The 20,354-nt window shown below is 42.6% G+C and overlaps 1 protein-coding gene across 6 annotated transcripts in view; it reads left to right on the top strand.

Annotated features, from left to right (window-relative positions):
• Nucleotides 1–20,354, top strand: part of LOC126253483 (tyrosine-protein kinase Src64B) — a 300,293-nt gene that overhangs the window by 266,404 nt on the left and 13,535 nt on the right. For all 6 annotated transcript variants that reach the window (XM_049954851.1, XM_049954853.1, XM_049954854.1 and 3 more), the window contains one exon: nt 2,723–2,854. In XM_049954851.1, coding sequence (XP_049810808.1) covers nt 2,723–2,854 — 132 coding nt within the window. The remainder of the gene's footprint in view (nt 1–2,722; nt 2,855–20,354) is intronic.

The following is a 20,354-nucleotide window of genomic DNA, read 5'->3' as shown; positions in this document are numbered from 1 at the left end:
ATCTTTTGGACGATGTTCTTCACACACACACACACACACACACACACACACAGTCTGAGGACAATATAGGTGTGTGTGTATTTTTCAATTCCTAATATACACAGTTTTTCCAATGTAGAATATTGTAAATAAAGAAGTACATCAAGTCTCTCATTACAGGAATTTAATTCTTATTAACTATGATGTGAGTTGCAGTTCAAGACAAGGCATCACAAAAAATTGCATATTGTGCTATAAACACTGCAAATAAGCAGAACAGAATTCCCAGACCTTTGGAGAGAAGAGAACCACTTGTATGAATATCAAGAGCTCAGATGGCAACCCAGTTCTAAGCAAAGAAGGGAAGGCAGAAAGGTGGAAGGAGTATATAGAGGGTCTATACAAGGGCGATGTACTTGAGGACAGTATTATGGAAATGGAAGAGGATGTAGATGAAGATGAAATGGGAGATATGATACTGCGTGAAGATTTTGACAGAGCACTGAAAGACCTGAGTCGAAACAAGGCCCCCGGAGTAGACAACATTCCATTGGAACTACTGACGGCCTTGGGAGAGCCAGTCCTGGCAAAACTCTACCATCTGGTGAGCAAGATGTACGAGACACGCGAAATACCCTCAGACTTCAAGAAGAATATAATAATTCCAATCCCAAAGAAAGCAGGTGTTGACAGATGTGAGAATTACTGAACAATCAGTTTAATAAGCCACAGCTGCAAAATACTAACACGAATTCTTTACAGACAAATGGAAAAACTAGTAGAAGCCGACCTCGGGGAAGATCAGTTTGGATTCTGTAGAAATACTGGAACACGTGAGGCAATACTGACCTTACGACTTATCTTAGAAGAAAGATTAAGGAAAGGCAAACCTACATTTCTAGCATTTGTAGACTTAGAGAAAGCTTTTGACAATGTTGACTGGAATACTCTCTTTCAAATTCTAAAGGGGGCAGGGGTAAAATACAGGGAGCGAAAGGCTATTTACAATTTGTACAGAAACCAGATGGCAGTTATAAGAGTCGAGGGACATGAAAGGGAAGCAGTGGTTGGGAAGGGAGTAAGACAGGGTTGTAGCCTCTCCCCGATGTTATTCAATCTGTATATTGAGCAAGCAGTAAAGGAAACAAAAGAAAAATTCGGAGTAGGTATTAAAATCCATGGAGAAGAAATAAAAACTTTGAGGTTCGCCGATGACATTGTAATTCTGTCAGAGACAGCAAAGGACTTGGAAGAGCAGTTGAACGGAATGGATGGTGTCTTGAAGGGAGGATATAAGATGAACATCAACAAAAGCAAAACGAGGATAATGGAATGTAGTCGAATTAAGTCGGGTGATGTTGAGGGTATTAGATTAGGAAATGAGACACTTGAAGTAGTAAAGGAGTTTTGCTATTTTGGGAGCAAAATAACTGATAATGGTCGAAGTAGAGAGGGTATAAAATGTAGACTGGCAATGGCAAGGAAAGCGTTTCTGAAGAAGAGAAATTTGTTAACATCGAGTATAGATTTAAGTGTCAGGAAGTCATTTCTGAAAGTATTTGTATGGAGTGTAGCCATGTATGGAAGTGAAACATGGACAGTAAATAGTTTGGACAAGAAGAGAATAGAAGCTTTCGAAATGTGGTGCTACAGAAGAATGCTGAAGATTAGATGGGTAGATCACATAACTAATGAGGAGGTACTGAATAGGATTGGGGAGAAGAGGAGTTTGTGGCACAACTTGACCAGAAGAAGGGATCGGTTGGTAGGACATGTTCTGAGGCATCAAGGGATCACCAATTTGGTATTGGAAGGCAGCGTGGAGGGTAAAAATCGTAGGGGGAGACCAAGAGATGAATACACTAAGCAGATTCAGAAGGATGTAGGTTGCAGTAGGTACTGGGAGATGAAGAAGCTTGCACAGGATAGAGTAGCATGGAGAGCTGCATCAAACCAGTCTCAGGACTGAAGACCACAACAACAACAACATGATGTGTTCAAATTTTTATGCATGAGATCCTTTCCTAAAGTAATATAGTGTTGACTGCTGAGCTGTTAAGGTTCAGAGCATGATATGCAGGAACCACTAAAGGTAATAACTGCTGGAGTACTTTTGAGGCATGTTACAAGTTGAAGAAAGAATTAAAAGTATATTTGGTCCATTTACCTGCATTCTGCAAAGAGAAAAGTTGAATTAGGATGATTCAGTTGTAACCTTACATAAATGAATTTAAAAATGCAATAATAGGTATGGGAAACACAGTTTTAAGTCACAGCTTGTTGTTGAGATTAGAACAAAGCACTCTGCAAGAAACAGCAGCTAACGAACCTTTCTTATATAAATGCAATTAGGGTTCATGATCAAAGTCTTCTGCTGGGTACTAGAACTTACAACTCGTGGTGTCAACACTTTTTTGTGATCTGTGTGCGTCAGTGCTCAGTCATATGCGAAGTGTTCGACAGTGCTATGAAAAGGATAGATTTCTACAAGACTCACATGTTTAGTGGTCTTTTTATTGTGTCTGTCTGCAACTCAACCTCTTTTCTGTATTGTGAGTAGCATCTATCCTTTTCATAGCATTGTCATTATTCCATCGTGGATGTTCCATTGCGTGATATGCAAAGTGTTTGTGTTAATAAAGACCAAAAATTTAAGTACAATATTTTGTCATAGAACTGAAGATATTATTTTATTGTTTTGTTGTCAGTATCATAAAATGTTTCTTGTGACATTTATTTCCAGGCTCTAGATTTCCTGTTAAGTGGACTGCACCAGAAGCTATAATCTATGGAAAGTTCTCTATTAAATCTGATGTATGGTCATATGGGATTCTTCTGATGGAACTTTTCACATATGGCCAGGTGCCTTATCCAGGTAATTTGAAAGTGTTTTTAAGACCATTCTGTTAAAATTAAATGATATTTGGCTGAATTTTGTCTTAGTTATAGAAATGATGCATGAGAAGTGAAGCAATAAAACAGCAAACGTAAGTAGTTTGTCTTAAACAGATTTCATAAATATTATTTTAAACCTTTCTCTGTTAAGAATCTATATAGTTATAATAATTGTATTATGCATATATGCAGACTCAAGCAGCAAATGAAAATTTCTACCAATGCTGGGATTTAAACCAGGGTCCCCTGTTCACTAGGTGGCTTCATTAGCCATTATGCCGCCCTGGCATGGGGGCTTTGCACAGCTGCACGGACTACCCTAGCATGTCTCCCTCTTCAATCCAAATTCCCATTCACACCTCAGCCCACTTCGTATTCCCCCTAAACTCAAACAGCATTGCAGAAGCTCTCCAGCTGTGTTGGAGACCCGGCTTCAGAGGAAGAGGATATAGCAGAAGTTCCGAAGCTCAAACCAACAGTAGGCCTACATGTCCACAGTGAAAGTACCCTGATACCAAGTAAGCCTAATCGTAAAAATGGTGCAGATTTAAGAAAGACTAAACCACTCACAATTTTCTATCAGAACATTGGCCTAAGAGGATTTAAAAATTCACTAGACCAGCTACTAATAAACATAAATGATATTGAAAGAGAAAAGCAACCAGATATACTATGCTTCACTGAACATCATGTTACTTGTGGTATTCAGATGTTGCGCTTAGACAGATGCAGTTTAGCATCTCAATCTTGCAGATCCAACATGGAGAGGGGCGGAACAGTGATTTATGTTAGAAATAATGTAGTATTTAGAACTCTTGATGTAAGCAAATTTTGTATTGAGCAGCACATTGAAGTGTGTGGTATAGAACTGGCAACAAATAGTGTATCAGTAGTCATATTATCAATTTATAGAGCACCTGCAGGGAATCTTGGAATCTTTCTCAAACAGATTGAAGCAATGTTATCAAAATTGTACAGAAAAAACATTTCAGTCCTAATACTAGGCGACTTTAATATAAATTTCCTGAATGAAAGTTATGGCAGAATGGAGCTGGAGCAACTAATGAGCTGTTACAATCTAATGCAAGTAGCTGAATTTCCCATTAGGGTAACTGACCACTCCATTACTCTAATTGATAATGTGTTTGTTGATAAGTCTAGGCACAGTAGCTTGACAGTCAGTCAAGTCCTAAATGGGCTGTCAGACCATGATGCTATACTTCTGACAATCCCCCATTCAAATCTTAACAGAAAACCAAAAGCTATCTGGAAAAATGTGAGACCAATAAATAAAGAAACAATAGAGACATACAGGCAGAAGCAACAGTTAGTAGACTGGTCTGAAGTATTCAACTCAGCAGATGTCAACACAAAATTTAATGTATTTATTAATTTAACATCAAATCTTTTTGAGGAGGTGTTTCCAAATAAAAGAGTCAGAGAAAATCAATGTAACCCTGCATTTAAGCCATGGATTACCCAGGGCATCAAAATTTCATGTAAAACAAAAAGAGAATTATATGCCTCACCCAGACAGTCTAACAATACTGCAGTGATGGGGCAATATAAAGTGTACTCTGAGATATTAAGGAAGGTGATCCAGAAATCTAAAAGTATGTATCTAAAAAAGGAAATTGACAAATCAAATAAAAAAATGAAAACAATATGGAAATATGTTAAAAGCGAGACAGGGAAAAGCCTATCTGCCAAAGAAGTGATTAGCTTAAGAACTGGGAGCCTTTCGGTGGATGCTCCCGAAATGGTGGCTAATATCTTTAACAATCATTTCCTAACAGTCACCAACCAAATGGGATGCCAGGGTTCTGTAAAGAAAGCTACAGAATACTTGCATAACACCTTAACTAACAAAATAGATGAGATGCACCTTCGAAAAACTACAGTGATAGAATTAGAAAAAATAATTATGTCTTTAAAATGTAAAAATTCTGCTGGAGTTGACAACATTTCCAGCAAGTTACTGAAATACTGTTGTAAAGAAATAAGTACAGTCCTCTGCCATATTAGTAATACGTCATTGGAAGAAGTTGTTTCTACTGACAGGCTAAAATATGGGCTTATATGATCAATTTATAAAAAGGGAGAAAAGACTGAGGTGACAATCTATCGACCAATTTCATTACTCTCAGTTTTCTCCAAGGTACTAGAGAAATTGATGCATAGCAGAATGGTTGAGCATCTTAGTAAATATAACATCCTCAGCAGTAGCCAGTTTGGCTTTCGGAAAGGGATATCAACCTGGATGCAATACATGCCTTTGTTGACAATGTTATGGAAGCCATAAATTATAATATGATAACGGTTGGAATATTTTGTGACCTGTCAAAACTTTTGACAGTGTAAGTCACCATCTTCTCTTGAGTAAAGCCAGGACCTTAGGTGTATTAACGCAATTCACGTTGTCCGTTGCACTTCACTTAGTGTAGACCGGGAACTGTCTGCTAGGCATGCCCGATGTAAAAACTGACTGGGCATGGCCCGTGCTGCCTGAGTTGTTGTTGTTCCGTCGGCAGAGGGCGCGGCCGAATTCTCGCGTGTCCTCTGGTGGACGGGACTTTACTTGCTGCAACTACTGTCCGTGACGCGCCGTGCCGATGTGCGACTCCCCCGATCTTTCTGGTGGCTATTGAACTCCTCCTCCTTCGGGGCGGGGGGTGAAGCCACAGTGATCCACTGCGTTGGAAGGTGGAGCGTCGTGCAGTAGCGATGACCTCCATGTCCATTGGAATGCTGAAGTCGGGGGGGGGGGGGGGGGGGATCTGCCAACCCTCGAGCCGGAATCTTCACATACTGTTGGAAGTGACCCACACGAAGAGGCCCCCGTCGTCGCACCACCGGAGCCCGGGACAGAACGGGCGACAAGCTGTCGAACTCCGGATCCCGTTACACCTCGGGAGGGGCAAGACCCAGTGGCGGGGACGATGGGGAAGGCACGACCACAGGTGAACCAGCCTCCTGAGAAACCGGGCCTGCGAGGGGGGCCGGCTCTCTCTGGGGCATCTCTAACGATGGTGATGCCGGTGCTGGAGCTACTGGAGGTCGCCAAGGCTGAGAACCATCGCTGTGTGGCGGAGTCACAGGGGGGAGGGTCGGTAGCGTCCCCTGAGAAAACAACACGCATGCCGGCAATGGGGAAGCCAGCGCCTGAGGGGTCGGAGGGTGGGTGCCCAAACGTGGACGTAGCTGATTTTGGTGACGACGCACCTCCTGGTCCCCCTCTGCAAGGTATAGAGCCAGCGGCCATTGCAGCGCAGGACCACCGCCAGTATCCAATGTGGATTGCGACCAAACCCACATGCCCAGACCGACATACCCGGTGGAAAGCCGGGTACCCCGTTTTTCGAAGACTGGTGATGACCTGGCTGGAGGAGGTGCAGCAGAGCCCTAGGTTGGCGCCTGTGGAGGAGCTCTGCGGGGCTGCATTCTCCCATCGGTGTGGTCTGGTATGCCGTCAGGAAAAACATCAATGCCTCCTCCGCAGAAAATTTGGGCACATACTTTTTCATCGGCGTCTTAAATGTGCGCACCATGCGCTCGGCTTCCCCATTCAATTGTGGATGAAAAGGGGGGAGAGCAAACATGCCGAATACCGAAGCGCCTACAAAAATCCTGGAAGGTCTGCGAAATAAACTGAGGTCCATTGTCCGATACCAGGGTGACTGGCAGACCTTCCACAGAAAAGATTTTTGAGAGTGCCTGGATTGCAACTTCTGAAGTGGTTGAGGAGCAGCGAACCACATATGGGAATTGGGAATAAGCATCAATGACAATGAGCCAAAAGCCATTGAGAAACGGGCCCGCAAAATCTATGTGAACATGTTTCCATGCCTAGGTTGCAGGTGGCCATAAAGAGAACGCTCACCTGGGAGACGCCTGTTGGCTCGCACACTGGGAACAGGTGGCCACCAAGTGCTCAATTTCTCTGTCAATACTGGGCCAGTACACATGTCTGCGAGCCAAGGTTTTGGTATGGGAAACACCCCAGTGCCCCTCATGTAGTAACATGAGGACTTCCCTTCGCAAACTTGCAGGAACAACCACGTGAGGAACTGTATCATCGGTAGCCAGAAGGAGAACTCCTTCCAAGACTGAGAGGCGGTCTCGTAGAACAAAATAATTACGAAGAGGGTCTGAGGCCCAGCCCGGAGGTCGGGATGAACTACTTGCCGGAGAACCGGGTCAGCTGCCGTTTCCCTGGCGACTCTAGAACTAATGATCGGGAAGCCATCAACCGCTTAGCGGGATGCCACATCCAAATGAAAACACATAATCTCCTCCCGATCGAACTTAGGATCCGGGCCAACCAGAAGATGGGAAAGAGCGTCGGCGTTGGCATGCTGTCCGGTAGGGCGAAAATGAATGTCATAATGGTACTTAGAGAGGAACAAGGCCCAGCGCTGCAGTCTGTGGGCCGCCCTATCCGGAATCTGAGAGGCGGGGCCAAATAATGATATTAATGGCTTATGGTCAGTGATTAACTGGAACTTTGTGCCATATAAGAAAGGGTGAAACTTGGTAACAGCGTAGACAATGGCCAAAGCCTCTTTTTCCATCTGGGAGTAATGGGCCTGCGCGGGACTAAGAGTGTTAGACGCAAACACCAGTGGCTGCTCAGAGCCATCCGCGTTGCGATGGGCCAGGACCGCCCTCACCCCATACTGCGAAGCATCTGTAGCCAGGACCAATGGCTTATTGGGGTCAAAAGTAGCCAAACAAGGCGCTGACATGAGGAGGCCCTTCAACGAGGTGAACGCTCGCTCGCATACAGGCGACCAATCAAAAGGAACACCCTTACGCAGAAGGCAGTACAGAGGGCGGGCTATTGTGGAAACCCTGGGAATGAACATGTGGTAATAGGCCATCTTGCCTAAAAAAGCTTGTAACTCCTTCAGTGAAGCGGGCTGCGGAAGGTCGACGATACCTTGCCCAAACTTACTAGCAGCTGGACACCGTGCTGAGCGATGGTGTAGCCCACATACTCAATGGACGGTTGAAAGAAGTTTGACTTATGCAGGTTGCAACGCAGGCCCACAGACCTGAATTTGAGAAAGAGGTTTTGAAGGTTATGCAAGTGTTCCTTCGTGCTGCAGCCTGTGACAATTATGTCGTCCAGGTAATTCATACAATAAGGGAGTGTCGATGTGACGTGCTCAAGATACCGCTGAAATATCGCCGGGGCACTGGATATTCCGAAGGCCAACCGCTGATATTGGTAAAAGCCAAACAGGGTGTTGACGACCGCCAGCCGTTTGGAGTCTTCATCAAGTGGTATCTGATGATAAGCCTCCGAAAGATCGATTTTCGAAAAATATTGGCCTCCCGCCATGTCAGAGAATAATTCATGAGAACGAGGCAAGGGATAGGTGTCCACCACCAATTGGGAATTAATGGTGGCCTTGAAATCTGCCACAAAGACGTAAGTTTCCCAAGGGTTTCCTGACAATAACGAGTGGCGAAGCCCACTCACTAGAAGAAATGGGAAGAACGACTGTGAGGGCTGTCAGCCGGTCTAGTTCTGCTTTTACCTGAGGGCGGAGACCAAGGAGATCTGCCTCGCACGTAGAAAACGCGGGCGAGCCGACGCCTTCAACGTTAAGTGAGCTTCAAAGTTTGAACACACCCCAGGCCCTCTTCAAAGATATCCTTAAAGTTAGAGGTCAAAGATTCCAATGATTGATAGGGAACGTCTTTGGAGACCAACTGTATGGTATCTGCGATAGAAAAACCGAAAGCTTGAAACGCGTCCAATCCAAAAAGGTTAGCGGAGCTCGCATCACTGACAACAATAAAAGTAAGAGGCCGAGTGACTGATTTGTAAGTAACGTTGGTAGTGAATTGACCCAGTAGGGGAATGAACTGTTTACCATAACCGCGGAGACGCCGGTAAACTGGCGCCAACGGGGGCGACCCAAGGTCGGAGTAAGTTTGTGTATTCAACAAGGAAACTGCCGCGCCCATATTACTTGCAGTTGTAGTCGGTGCGACCGAACTGACACCTTGATAAAGAGTTTGTGTGCCGATGTGTCAGGAGCCTGGCCCAATGAAACTTCCTGAATGTCAATGTCCATGTCCTCTGTACCTGCTTCCTTCGATTCTTTTGAGGCTGAGCGGCAAACTTTAGCAATGTGTCCTTTTTTATTACATTTGCAACAAACGGCCCAATGCTGGGGGCACTCAGACCGATCATGATGTACATAGCACGACTCACAGGACGGTAACAGGGGCTGGCAGCCGGAACTCTGTTTACGCACCGTGCGGGAGCAGCCGTAACGGCCGGATTGTACCGCTCGCGCATCGTCCACCCCGGACGCGGCCGCACCGCCCTGAACCACTGTGACGTTGCACCACGCTTCCAACTATTGACCTCTGGTGTGAGAGACTTCATACTATTGAGCAATGGACAGGACTTCCTCAAGGGAAGGGTCTTCCAACTGCAGGGCCCGTTGCCGGACCTCCCTATCAGGGGCTGAACAAACAATGACGTCTCGCACCATAACGTGGGCATACGACTCTCGCTACTGCTCCGTGACAAATGACACTTGCGACTAAGACCGTCCAGGGTAGTGGCCCATGCCCGGTAAGACTGATGGGGCTGTTTCTTGCATCGATAGAACTCAACCCTAGCCGCCACAACATGCGTGCGGCGGCGATAATATGAAGACAGCAATGAACACAATGCATCAGAAGACAAGGACGAGGGTTCCTGCAACGGCGCTAGCTGCCGCAAAACTTGATACAGCAAGGGAGATATCCAAGACAAGAAAAGAGCATGACATACCTCTGCATCGGCAGCATGAAATGCCTGGAAATGCTGCCGAAGGCGATGTTCGTATGCGTCCCAATCCTCCGCCGTCTCGTCATATGGGGGAAAGGGAGGAGGGAACAGCGCTGGAGCAGACTGCCTTGGAGATCGAACAGGGAAGTGCTTGTGTCATGGTTGCCATGAGCTCCTTTTGCTGCTCAACCAAAACCCGCACTAAATCCTCCATGCCGTGGATAAGCTGAGAAACCGCAACAACGACGCAACACGCGAGAGAACGACCCTACTCATCACCAATTGTGTATTAACACGATTCACGTTGTCCGTCGCAGTTCACATAGTATAGACCGGGAACTGTCTGCTAGGCATGCCTGATGTAAAACTGACTGGGCATGGCCCTTGCTACCTGAGTTGTTGTTGTTCTGCTGGCAGAGGGCATGGCCGAATTCCCGCGTGCCCTCTGGTGGACGGGACTTTACTTGCGGCAACTACTGTCCGAGACGCGCCGTGCCGATATGCGCCTCCTGCGTTCTTTCTGGTGGCTACTGCACTTGGACTGGGTGGAACCGTAGGCACTTGGCTTGAATCCTATCTGTGTGGTAGAAAGCAGAAAGTAATCGTGGAAGGAGTGCATGGTGGCCAGGTATCTTCAGAATGGGGTTCCATTACTGCAGGAGTACCTCAAGGATCAGTATTGGGCCCACTGCTCTTTCTAATATTTATAAATGACTTAGCACTATGTACAGAATATGGGAAAATACCCATGTTTGCTGACAACACCACTTTATCAGTTAATAATCTCTCAGGGAATGTGTCCAATGAAGCTGCAAAGAAAGCTTTTGCGTATTTGACAAACTGGTTTGAAACCAATGGCCTTACAGTCAACCTAAAAACGACAAATTACATTCATTTGTCTTCTAACACAAATTTTACTAATGAAATGAACTAAAACTGGGTGAGCACGAGATTTTGAAGGTTGAGTCCTCCAAATTCTTGGGTCTGCATATAGATAGCAAAATGAAGTGGCACCACCATATTAAAGATCTGTGCAAAAGGCTAAGCTCAGCAACGTTTCCCTTAAGAATAATTTCAGATACTAGGGAAATGAGCACAATAAAAACTGCATATTTTGGCTATTTTCACCAACTTATGGCCTATGGTATAATATTTTGGGGAAATCAAGCAGTAACAAAAAAAGTGTTGCATCCACAGAAGCGAGCAATAAGAATTATGTGTTGAGTACATCCTAGGCACTCGTGCAGGGATCTGTTTAGAGCTCTACAAATCCTTACAATACCTGCCCAATATATTTTTTTCCCTGGTGTGCTTTGTTTCAAAAAATAGCAACTTATTCAAAATCAATAGCTCATACCACAGTTATAATACCCGAAGGAAACTGGATATCCATTATGAGCTGAAAACGAAAAGCATGGTCCAGAAGGGGGTTTTATACAGTGGCACCAAGATTTTTAATGCACTCCCACCGCTCATTAACGAACTGGTTGGAAACGTGCCAAAGTTTAAAGAAAATCTGAAGCAGTTCCATTTAGATGAATCTTGTTACAGTATTGATGAATTTCTTAGCAAAAATGCATAGAATCTCTTGTTTGTGCTTAAACCTTACTGTGTGACCTCTACAATTGATTAATCGTACTCTGTAAGTACAAACTTAATACAATACCCAAATTTATGTATGACTGTATACGACGCCTGTATAACTTAAGAACAATACCCAAATTTATGTATGACTGTATATTCTTTCAGATGTCCTGTATCTTAACTAATATGTAAGGGTATATGCTAAACTTCACAGTTTCTTTAATCTAATGGTAAGATCAATGTATCTGTGCACAAAACAATAATCTGTAAAAAAACCTTGACTCGTTCTATATCCAGGGATATGTTCCCATATGGATCTATGGAACACGAAATAAATAAATAAATAAATAAATAAATAAATAAATCCTGGCCTTGGTACAAATTTTCATTTTTCGCTTCAGTCTGCATACAGACGACATAGATGTTTAAGACTTGGAAAGGTCCCTGGAACCTTATAGATTCATTTGAACAATTATTATTGTTGTAAATCATTATGCCCAGCTGAGATACATGATTCAACTTTTTTAGCTGAAGAGTGTGCTTTCAAAATCCCTTCTGTCCTGTTTCTGTTGGTTCCAGTTATAGGTTTATCTGCAACTCAATGGTTATAGACAAGTCTCGAATGTAGCTTTACCTTGTATCATATCATCTCCAATGCCAATTTCTGGAAGATTCTTTCAGTTTTGAGTTAACCAATTTTCTCTCTTTGTTTGTATCACTATTTAATCCCAAATGTAGGATAGTATCCCTTAGGTATCTAAATTTAGGTACTTGTAATATGTTGCTGAATTGAGTTACCATTACTTGTCCATCGAGGTACTAAGGAGTTCCTCTGAGATTTGGAGTCCAGGTCGGCATACAGTTTCATGAAGTTTTCCTAGGCAAATAATTGCTCCTTCTACTTTCTTATAGAGAGTTATTAGGATGTCTGCACAGGCAAAAATTTGCATAAGAATTTTATATCCTCATAGTCTGACAATATTTATGTCTTTCGGCCAGGTCCCGATTCATTTTTTCTAATACATGATGAACAGTATAACAGATCATCTGTTTCCTAGTTGGGCTCGTATTTTAATATCAAAACACTAAGATATTTCACCTCAGAATTCAACTTTAGACATGGTGTTACTTAATGTTTGATCATTTCTGTTGTTTTTCTTTTGAAATCGTATCATATGTTCAACAGTAAATGTCAGTCTATTGCATCATATGCTTTTTTGATGGAGAGGGGGAGGGGGGGGGGTGATCACTACTTTCACTAGATGATCTTGAAACTGATAATTTGTTCTGCACGCAATTGTCTTTCATGACTCGTAGTGATATTCACTGATTAAGTAGTCTGTTTCTGCTTCAGTTCTCTTGAGTAAGACTTTTGACAGACGTTTATACATCATTGGTAGCAGGAAGATCCCTTTGTAGTTATAAATATTCATTTTATTCTCTGTATTTTGTAAAGGTTGGATGAGGGCACGTTGTCATAAAGTACATTTTTTCCTTGAACCCTATATTATTTTGGATATGTTTTTGCTGGCCATCTTGATTGACCTCATTTGCCTAAGACTGTACCCACATAAAAGAATAACCCACACACTTAAGGCACTCATTCATAATCCAATACACTTTGAAAAAAATCATTTTATGAAATATTCTTATTTTAGCAACATAGGTGAGAGTGAAGTCACACAAAGTAGATCAGAGCTGTGGAGCTCTTAATGGTTGCAAATTGCAGGCATTTGTAACCATACATAAGATTGGAGGATGCTGCTATTGTACTCTGTTCAAGAATCTCTTATTATTATTGTTTTCTTGTATTGTGTTGTTAAGGGGAAAAGTTCAATGTCACTCCGTTGGCCAAAGCACTGCCATATGAGATCACTCAAGAGGAATGATTTTTTTGCTGTGTCTACATCATCAATAATAGTTCTTGATAATGTTCACAACCATTCTGTTGTTGATGAAAGCCATCCATGGTGAATGAAAAGGAGGAGTTGATTACCTTCAGTGTCAGAACATCAAAGTAGGTTATACATTTAAAAAGGTGGTGCTTATGGATCTGATATCTCTGCATGAAGCACAGTTTCCAATATATGAAATAGACGAGATGGCAAAATTGAGCAAACAGTTGCACAGCTGTCACATTGTCACTACCATTCCAAGCTCAGAGAATAGAGATGGTCCTTAATTAAAGATTACATGGGCAACAACAATCTGCAGTCGAGGCAATCAGAAGCAATGCTCTTAGGAAAATCATCAATCATACACAACATAAAATGGGAAAAAGCGTAGCAGATGAAATCTATTTAAAAATGTTATAGAAAATGCCCTGTCATTAACTAAAGACACTGACAGTGTTAGCAGCAAGAGTCATGTCACTAAAGTTTTTACAGTGCCATCACAAAAATGTTGCATAGGCATGTATGGTGTGTGTGGTTTAAGCACCAGTAGAGCAAAATTATATTTCCTTATGTTTTGATTATTAATAATGATGTCATTATCAGCAACTGAGTCTGAATAAAGTTTGATCAGAAAACATAACAACAGGTTAATTATAAACCTAGTACTCTGTTTCTCATAATGAAACCAAACATGCTACCACTGAGGTTTTGACACCTGAGCACAGCATCGTGCATTACATTTAACTCTGACTGCTTAGTGTTAGAAACCTGTAACAGAGTTCCAGTTTGGAGGAGATGAAAATTTAATGTATTCTTAAGATTTAGACTGCATAATGTTTTCACCTACATTCAAAAACAAAATTGTTGAAAATTTGGTAATGTCTTCAGGAAGTACATTTTTGTAAACTATAACTAAACTCCATATATTTTCTTAAAGAGCTGTTGCAGTGGTTAGCACATTAGAATCACATTGAGGACAATAATAGTTCAAATGTGCATTCAGCCATGTAGATTTATGTTTTCGATGATTTGCCTAAATCACTTAAGGTAAATTTGGGGATGGTTCCTCTGAAAGAGGCATGGCTACTTTCCTTCCCCCTCCTTTCATAATCCGAGCTTGTGCTCTGTTCCTGGTGAGCTCGATGTCGAGGCGATGTTAAACCCTTTTCTTCTGTTCTTTTTTTATCCTAAAACTTAATTGCTGTAAATAAAATATTAGAAAGCAAAGGATAGCTTTTTCAAAAATGCTTTGTACGTCAAATAGTTTGGGAGGTTGAGTGAATTGAATGAAATGTAAGATTATGTTTGTATTCTGTGTGGGACTTGATGACAGTGCTCCACGCCTCCATGTGTTCCTGCCAAACTGTCAATCCTAAAGTAATTTTGAACAGGCCAAATGGTATGACAGAAATAGACATACAATTGTTTTCTCTACATTTCAGCTGTGAACAGGAAGGGGAAAAAAGAGGCTGGAGGTGCCAGAAACTTGGTTTATTGGTACCCTCATCTATAGTTTGAATGTCAGAATTAGTGTACAGTTGGTATTTTCACTTCACCATGAATTTCTTGACTTTTATCCCTTCAGAATTGTCCTAGTGGTTGGTGTTTATATTTTTTTAATTCCAACATTTTAATCTCATCCAAGTTGTACACTAAATCTATCTAGCCTCTCCCCTGCTTACCAATTACTTTATTGGTGCTTCCATACTGCCAGCCAATCAGATTAACAATAAGTCTTCATTGCATACAGCTAAGTGGAAATTTTTTAAAAAATACTTGTGTTACCGAATTAGACACTGCATAATTTGATTAATTGTATGTGTAATCCATTACTGCATGTATCTGTAAATGCCTTTATTGGAAGTAGCAGAACAGCTTCCATTGTCATTACTGGACTTCACCACCATTAGTCATAGTGTTGTCTGAGGAAGCGTTACCACACAATAAAGGAAGTGTTATCACACAGTGATCTCTTTTTCTTGTCATTTTAGGTGTGTATGGGTACGAATCAGTGTCTTGAACAAGTGCATTTATGTTTCAAGAATTGTTGACCATTCATGTTGTATGGTCCTTTTTTTTTTTAACAAAAGAAATTTTTTTTTTTTTTTTTTTTTTTTTTTTTTTTTTTTTTTTTTTTTTTTTTTTTTTTTGCGTGGGCCTGACAGCACAAAATATGTCTTGTAGTGATATGATCATGAGAACGATATTGTCACGTAGAAGGAGGTGTAATTAGATGAATCACGAACACTAACTTCACTTAATGAAGGTTTATTAAGAACTTGCACATACAAGAGCGTGGAGCGAACTGCCTCCGGCCAGAACACATACGGTATATATACAGTTACAGAACATTCCAGTACAATGATTCCTGACATTTGTGGATACTTCTAGAATGTACTCGAACCTAATATAGGAATTAAAATTTTATAGTTCAGGTAAGTTTTGAACTCACAACCCTCCATGCAACAGTCCAGCATCATAACCACCACATCACAGTGACCACACCACTCAGCCTCCTCTGCGACATTGTTCCCTCCTTAAGAGAACAGCATCTCGGTGTTATGTCCTCCTAGTCCGGGAACGAGTCATTGCTCCTGCATACTCCGACTCCCGAGGACTGATGTTCGCCCTGGCGGTGATCTTGTTAGAACTTCCTTTGCCGCTACACTCTTTGTAACCTTTCAGCTTGTTGCCTGTCGCAGGAGCTTCAAATTTATGCTGGGTTGCAGGATCCTTACAGGGCTTCATTCGAAGGATGTGGACCGTATCTCTGATCTTTCGTCGTCTTGTGTCGGGGATTGAAATCTTCAACTTCATAAGTAACATCAGACAATTGTTTTACAACCTTATAGGGTCCAAAATAGCGCCTGAGGACCTTCTCAGAGAAACCAACCTTCCGAACAGGAGTGAAGATCCAGACGAGGTCACCAGGCTGGTAGACAACAGGACAGTGGCTCGCGTCATGGCTTTGGCGATCATTTTCTTGAGCCTGCAGCGTGCAGAGTCGAGCTAACTGCCGAGCTTCCTCAACTCTGGTTAACACCTGGCCAATGTAGTAGTCGTCCACATCATCGGGATGTAACAGAAACACAGTTATCCATTGTCGTAGTCACCTCATGCCCATGCACCGGGAAAAATTACGTAAATCCTGTGGTGTCTTGTTTGGCGGTGTTGTAGGCAAATGTCATGAAAGGTAGCACCTCATCCCAGTTGCTCTGCTCAACATTAACAAACATTGATAGCATGTCAGCCAAGGCGTTCAGTAAGCCCGTTAGTTTGCGTATGGTAGGCTGTCGTCATGTGATGAGTGATGTTGCACCGACGGTTTATCTCCATCACAAGATTCGATTGAAAAACTTTCCCTCGATCCGTAATTAACGACCTTGGGGCACTGTGTTTTAATACAATGTCTTCCACAGTGAATTTGGCTACCTCAAATGCTTTGGCTGTTTTCACGGCTTTTGTAATGGCATAGCGTGTCAGGTAATCAGTGCAAACAGTAATCCATCTATTGCCACTAGCAGATGTTGGAAATTGTCCGAGGAGGTCAATCCCAATACGCTGGAAAGGCGTTTCGGCTTGTAGAATTGGTATCAGTCGGCCAGGTGGTTTCTGAGGAACTGCCTTTCTTCTCTGGCACTCTCGACAGTGCGACACACAGTGATGGACACTCCTAAATAAACCTGGCCAGAAAATTCTCTTGCAGATCCTGTCGTATGTCTTAATAAATCCTAAATGTTTGGCCTCAGGTGTGTCATGAAATTTCTGTAGAACATTTATTTTATTTACACGTCAAGTTCCATAGGACCAAATTGAGGAGCAAATCTCCAAGGTCACGGAATGTGTCAGTATATGAAATTACAACATAAAAGTAATAACAGATAAAAATAAATGTTATGACCGTGAAAAAAGCCAGTCCATAAGTTTAAGTAAATGCAATCAAGAATACAATAAGAATCAGCTTAATTTTTCAAGGAACTCCTCGACAGAATAGGAGGAGTGACCCATGAGGAAACTCTTCAGTTTCGATTTGAAAGCATGTGGATTACGCTAAGATTTTTTAATTAGAGTGGTAGCATCTAAGCACATGTGTTTAGGAATCACTGGTAGTCACCTCTTTCCAAACAGATCAAAGTTTTTCTTGCAAAGTAATCCATTAACTTCCTTAAATTGTCCTTTCACATCCTCTGACCAATTTAAGGCAAGCATAATTTGAGATATCTTGGCATCCTTCTCCAGCTCAGCAGAGAGATGCTGGAGTGCAGTGAGACAGTCACTATCTTCATCAAAGTATCGATAGTCTTGCACAGGGTTTCTTGAGAGATAGTCAGCATCTTGGTGTTTTCTTCCACTTTTGTACACTATGGCAATGTCATACTCTTGAAGACGTAGTGCCCACCTGGCGAGTCGTCCTCTTGGATCCTTCAGACCCATCAACCAACAAAGTGAATGATGGTCTGTAACAATTGTGAATGGCCTTCCATCAAGATTCCACCGAAATCTGCACATGGCCTAGATCACAGCAAGACATTCTCTTTCATAGCTGAGTAGTTTCTCTCGGCTTTTGTAAGTGTCCAAGAAGCATAGGCTGTAACCATCTCTTTTCCATCTAGAATTTGCACTAGAACAGCACTGATCCCATACCCACTGGCATCTTTCCGTGGTTCTGTAGGTGCTCTCTCATCATACAGACCAAGTACAGGGCCAGTCGTCAGAGCTTTTCGCAGCACATTGAAAGAATTTTGTTGAGCACCACCCCAGATAAATTTGGCATCAGCTTTTAACAACTCTTGGAGTGGCCTGGCTTTCATACAAAAGTCTTTGATAAAATGATGGTAATAAGAACATAATCCGAGGAAGCTTCTCACATCTCTAATACTTTTAGGAAGAGGAAACTCCGTTATAGATCTCACCTTTTCTGGGTCTGGCTGCACACCTTCATTTGACAGAAGGTCTCCAAGTACTTTGATTTCTTTTGCTCCAAAGAGAGACTTCCTGGGATTACGTTTCAGTCCGCCTTGTTGGAGACACTTAAGAACGGCCCTCAGTCTTTTTACGTGTTCATCAAATGTCTCTGAGAACACTATAATGTCATCTAAATAACAAAGACACATCCTCCACTTCAGGTGCCTTTGAAGATTATCCATCATTCGTTCAGAAGTTGCTGGTGCATTACACAAACCAAACGGCATTACCTTAAATTCATACAGGCCCTCAGGGGGTGATGAATGCAGTTCTTTCACGATCAGCCTCATCTACTTCAATTTGCCAGTATCCCGAGTACATGTCCAAGGTTGAGAAAAACTTATCCCCCTTCAGAAAATCTAGTGTATTGCCAATTCATGGAAGAGGGCAAATGCCCTTTTTAGTTATCTTATTAAGCTTCCTGTAATCAACACAAAAGCGCCAACTGCCATCCTTCTTCCTGACGAGGACCACTGCTGATGACCATGGGCTCTGTGAGGGCTGAATGATGTCATTCTCCATCATTTTCTCTACCTCAATGTGAATTATTTGATGTTCCTTTGTTGACACACGGTATGCTCTCTGGCTTATTGGTTGATGGTCTCCCGTGCTAATCCGGTGCTTCACAATTGATTTGTCTAATTTGCTTTTCACCTGTGGATTGAAGCAGTCAGAGAAGTCTTGAAGAATGGCAAGCAGCTTCTTCTGTTGTTTCTTAATGAGATTTGGTGATAGTCGAGCTAGAAGATCTTCTCTTGTAGTGGTAGCGCTAATTCTGCCCACAGACTCAGCATGCAGCATTGGAGGTTTCTATGACGCTCAGCTGTTCTGCAATTAATGGCTACGGCAGAGACTGGGATGACCAAGTTATTCTTCAGTGGTCTGCTTCTCTTACATTCCAATTCAAGATCCATGGGTTGATGCGTGGCATGACACATGACAGTTACCTTTCTAGTGCTGACTGCAGTAATGATCACTTCTTCCAGCATGCATGGTCTCCACACACTCGGATGTGCATCCTCCTGTCCACAGTATCTCATCTCGTTGAGCATAATCTTCGAGTGACCGCAATCTATAATTGCCTGAGAAACTTTCAAAAAGTCCCATCCGAGATTGATGTCATGACTACACGCTTGTAAGACGATGAATTGTAAGGGCTGTGTATGGCCACTACACCCACACGAATGACATATCTTCCTGTAGGTTTTACATATTTCCCATTAGCCACCTACAGCAGAGATGTTTTGTTGTCGACGAATATGGTTTTCTGCAACTGGCAATGGTACTTCTCCGAAGTAACTGAATATGATGCTCCAGGGTCCGCAAGAGCTTGGGCTGGTCGGCCACCCATGAGGATATCAACGTACTTTCCCCATCATTTTTGTAGCGATCGACGGCAGAGGATTTTTCTTCTTGGCAGCATCACCTCCCAACGAAGGTCGCACCCTTTAGTTTTCCAGGTTGCAGCAGCTAAGTGATCAGCTGGAGCTTCTAAACGGTGATGGAGACCTTGATCGGCGTGTTGGGGAGCATCCTCTGCAGTGGCTAACTTGCGGCGATCGTGACCTATGTCATCCTGCACCCACATCTTCTTATTCATTTTCATCACCCTGGAGTTGGCGTCGGCTAAGATCAGTCTGCTGTCCTCTGACGCAGGTGTCATCAAATATCCACCGCCTTTCCCAACAATAGCACACCACATGTTCCGGTCGTCTGTAGTGGAAACATACTGGTTGGGTATCCAGGATCCTCCAGACATCAGTCTTCCTTTGGGCCCAAACAGATTCCTCATGCAGCATTGTAGGAACGTAACTTCTTCTGGGTCTCAACTTTTTCACCATTTTAAAGGGAAATGAAGGAAGAGAGATTGGGTTCAATGTCTGTTCCACTTCCTCCCTTATGACCTCTTGAAGCGTCTCGGTTTTTTGCTCATCGTGCAATCCAAGTGCCTTCTGAACTTCCTCTCTCACTATCTGACGAAAAACACTTGTGAAATCTGTTTCTTCCTTTATCACAGACATCAATATGATGTTTGGAAGCCGTTCAAACTTCTTGCATGTAATTCTTTTTTGATGCATTGTCTCGATATACTGGCACCATTTTATGAAGTCGTCTGCTGTTGAAACCTCCTTCAGGTGTAGGGCTTGATACATGTCCTCAGCAACACCCTTCATGAGATGTGCAACCTTATCTTCTTCCTTTATTCAAAGATCCTCTATTTTACACAGCTCCAAAACATTTGG

The sequence above is a fragment of the Schistocerca nitens genome, chromosome 4 (assembly GCF_023898315.1).
Source record: "Schistocerca nitens isolate TAMUIC-IGC-003100 chromosome 4, iqSchNite1.1, whole genome shotgun sequence".
Classification (NCBI taxonomy): Eukaryota; Metazoa; Arthropoda; class Insecta; order Orthoptera; family Acrididae; genus Schistocerca; species Schistocerca nitens.
The sequence above is the reverse complement of the archived record's forward strand: the minus strand, read 5'-3'. Positions and strand labels throughout refer to the sequence as shown.